Below are 11,802 nucleotides of genomic sequence, written 5' to 3' on the forward strand. Positions count from 1 at the left end.
TTGCACAACATCCATGTGGAAATGCTAGAAATGTGACCTCTGCATTCCACAAAAAATGCTTCACCTAATGCCAGCTGCAACTGTGATGAGAGGAATCTTATTAGAAGTCCGTGGTTTTAAAAGGAAAAGGGATCCTCTGGGCTAAGTGATGCCTGGATACCATTTCTTCACATCACAGAAGCCTCTTTCTCATAGTTCCTTCATGTCTCCTGTTTTAAAAAAAATTATCTGAATTAGCAGTAGTCTTTTTAAAAACTATGCATGGTGACTCACTGCTGCTTTGCTATTGAGAGTTGTATTGCACCCTCTTAGAGACTTCATTTGCAAGAAAATTGTCTAATTTAATCATTACAACAGCCCAGTTATTAATAGTTAGGCAGAAAATGGATAGGTATCTCCTTTTAATTTAAGATAACTAAAAATAAGAGAGAGTTCTTTCTTATCCAAGATCATATGCTCAAGGAATTTGCAGAACTGGTCCTAAAACTCAAGATTTTATACTTCTAGTCTAGTGTTCTCTCTAGTACGACTAGAATGTAGCTTACTTCCCCATTTAAAGGCCTAAGATTCACTAATTTCATAACATATGCATCAGTTAGCATATTGCTACATAACAAACAGTCCAAAACTCTGCAGCTTAAAACAGTAAGCATGTTATTGCTCACAAGTCTATAAGTCAGATATGTGGCTCTGCCCATCTTGGCTCGGCCCCCTGGATATCTCTGATCTTGGCCAGTGGTCAACAGGCTGATGGCTGATCTAGGATATCTTCACCTGGGACAGTGGGGCCCTTCTCACATTATCCCTCATCCTCCAGCAAGCTGTCCTGGCTTAGTTACATGGTGGTGATAAGGTCAAAAGAGGGAGAATGGAAGCACACAGGCCTCTTAAGGTCCAGACTGGGAACTGACACACCATCACTTCCATTGCATTATGTTTTCCAACACCAATCATAAGGCCAGCCCCAGTTTAAGGGGAGGGGATATTACTACAATTTTTGATGAGAAGAGCTATGACATCGCATTGCAAATGATGTGGATCCAAGGAGAGGGGAAAATTGAGGCTGCTTTGTTCTTACCATCTCTCTTTCTGACTGAGAAGAATGAAATTCATAGAAGGCAAACAATTTATCTGGGATGTCCCAAAGAAGATGTGATAGGATGAGGACCATTTAAATGGATCAGGAGATAGAAATCTGAAGAATCCAAAGGGTTGACAAAACATCAACACAACTGTCTGTTTTTTTCATCACATGCCCATTTTTTGGCATGCAGTTGCTTTTCCTTGCTGTTCCTTTACTCTTGGTAAAGAGTCTTCTAGAGGACTCTTCCGAAGTCCTCACTTTAGAAGATGTAACAGCTTCTAAAGTGTGCATAATCAAGACAGGTTTCAAAGTTTTTATTGCAAATTTATATTTACTTTTCCTCATTTAAATTCTTCCTGTTTGATCCATCAAAGCAGCAAGCAGCTTTATGAAATACATGAGCCCAGTTCCTCTCTTTCCAGTTAAAATCATTAGATTCTAGGAGATAGGGCTGGAAAGAACTTTGCCAAAATTGTAAGTCAGTTCTCTCATTTTACTACTGAGGTAACTGGCCTGGTTGGTTAGTGATAGTCAGTTTGTGGAAGCACCAGGGAGGGGAGCCAAGTATCCTTTCTTCCAGGCCAAAGCTTTGACACCTAACAGTCCTAGTTTCCATGCTTTTAAAAGCAAATTCATATCTGCCATTGCATTGGGATCCTTGCCTAGCCGTGTAACATGGTTAGGAGAGAAGTTATTTCATGTATGTGACAAATGAGATAAGTTTAGTTTTGCGAGAATGAATGGTTTACTAATAGTCATACAGTTGGTTACTGATGAAGCCAGTTCTTTAACCCTGGTTCCTGACTTGCTAGGTCCAGTTTGTCATGATATATGGATTCTTTTAGGATAATCTTGGGTATTTACAATAAACTGACTTGGTATCATTTTAGCATGTTGCTAATTGTACTATTTGCGATGGATAAAGAGATAAAGGTGAGGGGAACCGAGATGAATTAGACACACACTGTTGGGAAACACAGGCACAAATAATATAACAACATAACCATGAAGCATGTTTGCCTTTACTAAGCATTTTTGCATATATGATCTAACTTTATTTCCTTAACAACCTGTTACAGACAAAGGACAAAACTTAGGCATGCATACATTTCCACGAATATTAAATTACATGGGAAAATATAAAGCAGTAAAAGCGGCAAATAGAATTGACTATAGGGAATAGTATCTGTTATGATGTACAGATAATCTCCACAAGGACAATGAGGAAATATGTTAAAATGTTGACAATGGTTTTGTCTAGATTATGGGATTACAAACATTTTATGGTTTTGTCTTTATAACTTTCTTTTTCATGCTTTTTAAAATTATTGCTGTGAATAGGTACCACTTAGGGAGAAAGTAAGCTACTAAAAATACACACAATAGAGACGGTGGTAGTGACTTGTGTGGGGTAATGTAGCCCAAGTGGGGTGAGGAGGACATTCACATAGGGGAGGGGGTGGTGGAAGCTGAGAGCTGGTCTCAGAGCACAAATGGTATGAGGTGGAGTCTGCACAGGGTGGCTGTGGCAGTGATGAGAGGTAAGTTATATACAAGGGATACTGATCCAATAAGTAAATATATTGAGGATAATGAGAGGAAGTTGCAAATAAAGAAAGGGAGAAAATCGAACTTTGTGGTGTTGGATTGGAATCCGATGTAATCTACAATGAACTCAGATTTTCAATAGGTGAATCAATAAATGTAGAAATGTAGATGTAAATATGGGTATATATATTTGGCGTATATATATATATATACTTGGTGTGTATATATATATATTTTATATATGTACACACACACACTTTTGGACATATACCCACATTATATACATACATATATTTCTTAGCTCTGCCCACTGATATAAGCTAGGGGCAACAACATCTGGAGAGCAATGAGCATGCCTAATGCCCAGATCTTGATTTCTACATATTATTATCCACTAAAAGAAACCAGGACTTTTGGGAAAAAATGGCTGATTCCAGGGCTGGGGAAGGGAAAGTATTATAAACCTGGAATAGATTGCTGTGCCAAAAGTCAGGAAATATCAGCTTGAATGGGCATCTAATGGTCAAATCTGGAATATTTTGAGCATCAGAACAAGTAATGATAGTAACAGATTATAACCCTTTGAATAAAAACAGGAATCCCATGCATTTAACTGATATCAATAAATGAGTGAATAAATAAATGGGGAGGGGAGCAAGCATTTCCCTTAGTAAAGTGTTAACTAATAAATGTGGAAGAAATGACAGAATTTTAAAAATCGTGATTTGGTAGCCATCAGCAATTAATAATATGGTCAAGAGATATACCTAATGCTAGATGACGAGTTAGTGGGTGCAGTGCACCAGCATGGCACATATATACATAAGTAACTAACCTGCACATTGTGCACATGTACCCTAAAACTTAAAGTATAATAATAATAAATAAAAATTTAAAAAAGAAATCAAAAAAATATATATATATGGTCAAGAAATAGCAATGGAAAAGAGTGGATCACAGTTTAATGAGAATGGTTTGTTGACATAGTCTCAAAGTACTTATTAGTTACAGAGAAAAAGAATAATTTTACAAGAGAACTTGGTAGACACCACCTTAATCAAGTGATTACCAATAATGTAACACATCACAATTGTATAGCACTTGATAGGATAAAATGAGAAGAATACAGTATCACTTTGGTGATATTCCTACCCAAAATGGAAAACTCCACAGCCTGAATCCAATCATGAGGAAGCATGAGAGGCATTTACAAAACAACTGGTCTGTAATCTTTAAAAAGGCCAAAGCCGTGAAAGTTGTATAAAGAGTGAGGACTTATTCCAGACTGAAGAACTAAGGCGACATGACAGCTAAATGCAATCCATGATCATGTACTGGCTGTACTGGACCCTTTTCTAATGAAGGACTTTGGGACAACTGGTAACCCTGAGTGGGACCTCGGGAGAAGATGTTGGTCATGCATCAGTGTTAATTTCCTGGCTTGGATGGTTGCATTTTGACTATGTTGGAGAATGTCCTTCTTTTTAGAAAATACATACTGAAGATTTCATGGGTAATGTAGACAATTTACTTCCAAACAACTTAGAAGAGCCAAGTTCTTTGTCTATCTCTGCAAGTTTTTTGTACATTTGAAATTATTTCAGAATAAAAGGCTTGTTATGGAAAGTATCACAGTAAAGAATTGTAATATACAGAAAGCTGTTTGAGTAATGCTACCACCCAAAAGATTTTCTTTAAAGGTCATCTTTTAAATTGTATTCTCCTGCTTTTTGAGAATTAACCAGATCAAGTTAATAATAAGCAATTGTACAGCTATGTTTATTATTACCTAGGTGACATTTTAAAATACTTTGTTTTGAGGTATAAATTATTAAATTATTTAGCTTATTTGGATTCAGCATGTAGCTCACACAATATATAAAGTTCTCATGTTAAACACATATTCATTTTCACTAATATGCACAATGTACATTTTCACTGATTCCTAGAGAGGTTGTTTAATTTGCCCCAATCACGTGGTTAGGAGGTGGGAGAAGCTGAATTGAATCTCTGCCCTTCTGCCTCCAGTTCACCCACACATAACAGGGAGTGGGACAAGGTCAGGGCAGTGCTAGGTGTCAGCTGTGGAGACCAGGACCCAGCCTCGGGCCACACTTCAGAAGAAATGCCTGCAAAGGGAAAGGGCCACTGTGCATAACAAGAACCATTGAAGGAGGAAGGCCAAAGCAGTCACAATACAGAGGGCCACCCATGCCAGTAGGTCCCCCATGATTAAGGAGGAAAAGTGGCACAGGGAAAAGATGACTTATACCTTAGGAACTCTGCTCTGACATTTAATTCCTTATATTTTCAACAATTTTTTTAAGGATTAAAAAAGTGAACATATTTGGTTGTTTTTGTTGTCTTTTTTTGTCATGTTTGTTAAATGATTTTTTTAAAGCTCTTAGGCTAAACATCCCCTTTCTAGCTCAGCCCACGCCTTCCGCTTCTATGGTCCTACACCCTGCAACTTCATTCTGGAAGCTCGCCTGCCGGACCCCTGATGGCATTTGACTTCGTGTTCCTGGACTTCTGCTTTCTATGCATTGATGAACCCAAGTGGTTATCAGACTTAAATAAGCTGCTGGCCATAACACCCTGGGGCCTACAGGCCCTTCCTCTGCTCCAGTTTTTTTGGGATATGATTGAGGATAGCAATCTCTGCTAGGCACAAATGCCACCTGAGAAGATAACCCGTCTTTTGATTTTGTCTTACAGGAAAGCGGGCATGCCTCGGAGAACAGTTGGCCAGGACTGAGCTGTTTATTTTCTTCACTTCCCTTATGCAAAAATTTACCTTCAGGCCCCCAAACAATGAGAAGCTGAGCCTGAAGTTTAGAATGGGTATCACCATTTCCCCAGTCAGTCACCGCCTCTGCGCTGTTCCTCGGGTGTAATATTGTTAAGAAAGAAAGGGGCAAGGAAAGTAAGAAGACATGGCATGTGTTCTGAAACCACTGGTGTCTGCTCAGATGTGTTGGGACAAAATGAAAGTGACTTTCAAGAAAGATCAGAGGAATTTGACTCAGAGAAAACTAGATCCAAATCCCAGCTCTACTGTCTCGTCCAAATTAGCCTTGGGAAAATCATTTATATGCTAAACAATTTACCTTTTTATCTAGGAGATGAAAAGAGGATAATGATTCCTTCCATAAAGAAAGTTCTTGTAAGAATCAAAAGAAATGGTGAGCTTTAAGTGGTTTGTAAACCATAAAACACATCATAAAAGTTCTATCTGTAGTGTGCCTCCTTCCTGCTTCCTTTGTGAGATATGTATTTGCTTCTGACCTGTTGAGAAGCTCAAGTCAAAGTGGTGCAAAATAGTTGATAAGAGTTAAAAGTGGGCCCTAGGAGCAGCCACAGAAGTGAGCTATGAAGACTCCCCAGTTTGGTAGCACTGTGCATGCTTTATCTTGTTTCTGTCTCAGACTGATCCTCTGAGAAGTCAGCAGGGCAGGTTTTATTCCTCATTTAGAGACAGGGAAAGCAGGTGTCATTGAAACAGTTTCTGTAGTTTACATAAGCACACACCCAAGGCCAAGTGGAATGTGACCACAATTAACCAACCTGGGAAACAGGTTTCAGGAACAAATGTGGAAATATTTTTCATCCTTAACAATACCTTCTTGCCTTTAATCCTCCATCAGACACTTATTCCCATGTTGTTTCACACTGGCTTTAACGATGGTGGGTGTGATCTTTTCTTGCAACTAGACTGTAAGCTTTTTGTGGCTATTGCCAGCCTAAACTCCCTGGGCCCTGTTTTGTTTGTTTGTTTGTTTGTTTTTGAGGTAGTGTCTTGCTCCGTTGCCCAGGCTGGAGTGCAGTGGTGTGATCCACTTCCTGGGTTCCAGTGATTCACCTGCCTCAGCTTCCCTAGTAGCTGGGATTATAGGCACATGCCACCATACCTCACTAATTTTTGTATTTTTAGTAAAGATAGGGTTTCACCATTTTGGCCAGGCTGGTCTAGAACTCCAGACTCAGGTGATCCACCCACCTCGGCCTCCATAAGTGCTGGGATTACAGGCATGAGGCACTGTGCCTGGCCGACCTTGGTATTTTATAGCAGGAAAACAGAAATGCCAAAATCCTGCTCACTCACTCTAGGTGTGGCTGCTGAAGGAAGATAAGGATTATGAAATAGAAGGTCAGGTAACACTGATAGTACACGAAGTTTTGACCCCAATACCAATGCAAACAAATGAACTCCCAGGGAACCTGGGCTAAGCCTTATAAAAAGATCCTTTTTCCTAAGGTGGTGTCTTAGTCTGTTTTCTGTTGCTGTAATAGAATACCTGAGACTGGGTATTTATAAAGAAAAGGAGTTTATTTGTCTCACATTTCTGTAGGCTGGGATGTCCAAGGGCATGGTGGCAGCTTCTGGTGAGGGCTTCCATACTGTGTCATCACATGACAGAAAAGCAGAAGGACAAGCAGGTGCATGCAAAAGACAGAAAGCAGGAGGTGCCAGGCTCACTTTATATCAGCCCACTGTCACAACAATGAACCCACTGCCATAACAATGCCATCCATCCATTCACGAGGGCCATGCCCTCACAACCCAATCACCTTTCATTAGGCCCCATGTTCCAACACTGCAACATTGGGGACCAAGTTTCAAAATAAGTTTTGGAGAGGACAAACACCCAAACCATAGAAAGCAGTTAGACCTAAATAATTTAAATACCTTAAAACAAAATGGGCCGTGAAATCACGGGGCTCTTTCTTCCTGCTGTTTGGGATTCAGAGAAAAGCCAATTAAATTGACACTGTGAGAAAGGGAAACAGAAAAGGATGGGAGGAATGTTTGACTGCTGCTAATCTAGCTGGGGAGCCAAGAAAAGAGTATGTCTGGAAGGCATGGTTGGGTTTTTAATGTGTGGGAGGAGGTTTTGTTTCTTCCCTAGTAAAAGAAAGAATAGAAGTGAGAGCCCCACCTATGCCCATTTTTTTTTTTTTTTTTTTGGTAACCCACCAGAAATTTGCATCTCTAGAAAACAGGCCATGTGGTATTCTGAGAATAAAACCAATCAAATCAGGCCCTGAATTTGAACTTCTCAAACATCCAGGACTTCCATTTTTCCCCAATCAGATCACCCAAGTAGGAGACTCAAATGGACACTGGCCAAAATACATCATGTGTCTCAGTTTCCTCATTTGTAAAATGAAGGACTTTGTTGAAGTCATCTCTGAGTTCCATTTCTACTCTGCTGTGCATTTTCTGTGATTCTAGATGGGCAGTACATACCTGTTACTTGGGGGAATAAGTGTAAAACCACTGGGAACTCATCCTGACCTGATAAATGCAATGGAACCCAGGGCCAAATAGGATGTGAGCACAATTAACCAGAAACCTTGGGGAATAGATGACTGTGAGTAACTGAATTTTCTGGCCATATAAAATATCTTTTTTCTCAAAGCCCATGGAGAGGCTCTAAAATATGAGCCCCTGTTTTGTCCAAGCACTTCCTGTCCCACACAAAGATTTTGTTCTATATGCACGTTTGTAATTCTCTTTTTCCCCCATCTATTTTGGAAGCTCCAGGGCCCCTGACCCCCTTCTCTTGTATCAGGGGGTCTGATGACATATGGTGTGCAAGCAACATAACATGATCTGTGGTATTGTGGATGAAGCATGGATTTACCAAGAGGCACTCAGGCTGTGGATCTTCTCTCCACTACTCTCCTACAAAGAGATGCAGACACATGCATGCTGCAGTGTAAATTTAAAACCAGGTTGGAGGTTGCAGGGCTTAAAGCAGAGGAAGAGCAGGACACACAGGATTCCCTGAGTTGTTAGGGAAGTGTGCCTGGGTCAGGCATAGTGGGGCTGCATGCACCCAGGAGAGGTCCAGGAGGGAGACTGACCTCACAGTGCCTGATATGGTTTGGCTGTGTCCCCATCCAAATCTCTTCTTGAATTTTAGCTCCCACAAATCCTATGTGTTGTGGGAGGGACCTGGTGGGAGGTAATTGAATCATGGGGGCAGGTCTTTCTCATGCTACTCTCATGATAGTGAATAAGTCTCAGGTGATCTGATGGGTTTATAAAGGGGAGTTTCCCTGCACAAGTTCTCTTCTCTTGCCTGCTGCCATATGAGATGTGCCTTTCACCTTCCACTACAATTGTGAGGCTTCCCCAGCCCCTTAGAACTGTGTGAGTCCATGAAACCTCTTCTTTTGTAAATTGCCCATTCTCAGGAATGTCTTTGTCAGCAGTATGAAAATGGACTAATACAGTAAATTGCTACCAGTAGAGTGGGGTGCTGCTGAAAAAATACCCGAAAATGTAGAAGTAAATTTCAAACTAGGTAACAGGCAGATGTGGAAACAGTTTGGAGGGCTCAGAAGACAGGAAAATGTGGGACAGTTTGAAACCTTCTAGAGACTTGTTGAATGGCTTTGACCAAAGTGCTGATAATGATATGGACAATGAATTCCAGGCTGAGGTGGTCTCAGATGGAGATGAGGAACTTGTTTGGAACTGGAGAAAAGGTGACTCTTGTTATGTTTTAGCAACGAGACTGGCAGCATTTTGCCCCTGCCATAGAGATTCGTGGAACTTTGAACTTGAGAGAGATGATTTAGGATATCTGGCAGAAGAAATTTCTAAGCAGCAAAGCATTCAAGATGTAACTTGAGTGCTGTTACAGGCATTCAGTTTTATAAGGGAAGCAGATCATAAAAGTTTGGAAAATTTCCAGTCTGACAATGTGACAGAAATGAAAATCCCATTTTCTGAGGAGAAATTCAATTGACTGCAGAAATTTGCATAAGTAACAAGGAGCTGACAATGGGGAAAATGTCTCTAGGGACTGTCAGAGGTCTTCACAGCAGTCCCTCCCATCACAGGCCTGGAGGCATAGGAAGAAAAGATGGTTTCCTGGGCTGGGCCCAGGGTACCTCTGCTATGTGCAGCCTAGGGACTTGGTGCCCTGAATTCCAGCTGCTCCAGCCATGACTGAAAGGGGTCAAGGTACAGCTCAGGCCATGGCTTCAGAGGGTGCAAGCCCCAAATCTTCACAGCTTCCACATGGAGTTGAGCCTGTGGGTGCACAGAAGTCAAGAACTGAGGTTTGGGAACCTCTGCCTAGATTTCACAGGATGTATGGAAATACCTGGATGCCCAGGCAGAAGTTTGCTGCAAAAGTGGGGTGCTCATGGAGAACCTCTGCCAGGGCAGTGTGGAAGAGCAATGTGGGGTTGAAGACCCCACAGAGAATCTCCACTGGGGCACTGGCTAGTGGACCTGTGAGAAGAGGGCCACTGTCCTCCAGACCCCAGAATGGTAGATCCACTGACAGCTTGCACCGTGTGCCTGGAAAAGCTGCAGGCACTCAATGCCAGCCTGTGAAAGCAGCCAAGAAGGAAGCTATTCCCTGCAAAGCCACAGGGGTGGAGCTGCCCAAGACCATGGGAACCCACCTCTTGCATTAGTATGACCTGGATGTAAGACATGGAGTCAAGGGAGATCATTTTGTAGCTTTAAGATTTGACTGCTCTGCTGGATTCTGGACTGGCATGGGGCTTATAGCCACTTTGTTTTGGCCAATTTCTCCCATTTGGAACATCGGTATTTACTCCATGCCTGTACCTGCATTGTACCTAGGAAGTAACTAACTTGCTTTTCATTTTACAGGCTCATAGGCAGAAGGGACTTGGCTTGTCTTAAATGAGACTTTGGACTGTGGACTTTTGAGTTAATGCTGAAATGAGTTAAGACTTTGAAGGACTGTTGGGAAGGCATGATTGGTTTTGAAATGTGAGGATGTGAGATTTTGGAGGGGCTGGGGCAGAATGATATGGTTTGGCTGTGTCCCCACCCAAATCTCATCTTGAATAGTAGCTCCCACAATTTCTACGTGTTGTGGGAGGGACCGAGTGTGAGATAATTGAATTATGGGGGTGGGTCTTTCCTGTGCTATTCTTTTGATAGTGAGTTCTCACAAGATCTGATTATTTCATAAAGGGGAGTTTCCCTGCACAAGCTCTCTTCTCTTGTCTGCCGCCATGTGAGATGTGCCTTTTGCCTTCTGCCATGATTGTGAGACCTCCCCAGCCACTTGGAACTGTGAGTCCATTAAACTTCTTTCTTTTTGTAAATTGCACATTCCTAGGAATGTCTTTATCAGCAGCATGAAAATGGACTAATACAGTGCCCTACATATTTATAGACAGGAGGCAGGGCTGACTAGGTGACTAAGTAGCAAGAACAGCTTCCTGGGTGAAGAAGCGGCTTTGTTAGAATGGGGAAACTTTGGACACCCCTAGTGTCAAGCTGTACATCCCTTGAGCTCAATCAAGCCTGCTGAGCCAAGTTTTTTCTCAGCCATCAAAAGGAAAGAGATAGGGTATTAGGTATGAGTGTCCAGGGTTATCCTGATTTGTCACTCCACAGCCCCTTACTGTGACTTTGAGCAAGATATGTAAACCTTCAAGCCTCCAATTTCTTCCTCTAAAACAGTACCTCACTACGTGGTAATAAGGGTAAATATGAAAACATGAAATTTTGTCTGTGTAACAGAATGAAGGGGAATAAGGCTCATTAGAGTGCAAGACAAAAGTGGCTTTATTTCTACCCCATCCTGCCACCACAGTCTGTAAACTATGTCTGTTTTGCCTCTGAATCAAATTTCAGGCAAGGCTCATTACATTTCTGATATGACAAACGTCCATGTCCTCATACTCCTTCATGTGTCATTTTGGTCCTTACAATTTGCAGTCCAATAAATATACAATTTATATAACTATTGGGGGAAATTCAGCCAGATATTGGGCGAAATTCACCCCCGATATTTCATGTAGGTTCTTTTCTATTTTCCTTAAGTGTCTGCCAGTCTGAGAAATAAAGGGACAGAGTACAAAAGAGATAAATTTTAAAGCTGGGTGTCCGGGGGAGACATCACATGTTGGCAGGTTCCGTGATGCCCCACAAGCCACAAAACCAGCAAGTTTTTATTAGTGATTTCAAAAGGGGAGGGAGTGTACGAATAGGGTGTGGGTCACAGAGATCACGTGCTTCACAAGGTAATAGAATATCACAAGGCAAATGGAGGCAGAGCGAGATCACAGGACCACAGGACTGGGGCGAAATTAAAATTGCTAAGGAAGTTTCGGGCATGCATTGTCATTGATAACATCTTATCAGGAGACAGGGTTTGAGAGCA

At 41.5% G+C, this 11,802-nt stretch overlaps 1 protein-coding gene across 2 annotated transcripts in view; it reads left to right on the forward strand.

Annotated features, from left to right (window-relative positions):
• The window catches only part of CYP2J2 (cytochrome P450 family 2 subfamily J member 2), a 37,135-nt gene extending 27,676 nt beyond the window's left edge, over positions 1-9,459 (forward strand). For both annotated transcript variants that reach the window (XM_034966262.3, XM_008977982.4), the window contains exon 9: positions 5,351-9,459. In XM_034966262.3, the coding sequence (XP_034822153.1) occupies positions 5,351-5,529 (179 nt within the window). In that variant the 3' untranslated portion in view covers positions 5,530-9,459. The remainder of the gene's footprint in view (positions 1-5,350) is intronic.
• The last annotated feature ends 2,343 nt before the right edge of the window (positions 9,460-11,802 follow it).

Source organism: Pan paniscus, chromosome 1 (genome assembly GCF_029289425.2).
Source record: "Pan paniscus chromosome 1, NHGRI_mPanPan1-v2.0_pri, whole genome shotgun sequence".
NCBI classification, from domain to species: domain Eukaryota; kingdom Metazoa; phylum Chordata; class Mammalia; order Primates; family Hominidae; genus Pan; species Pan paniscus.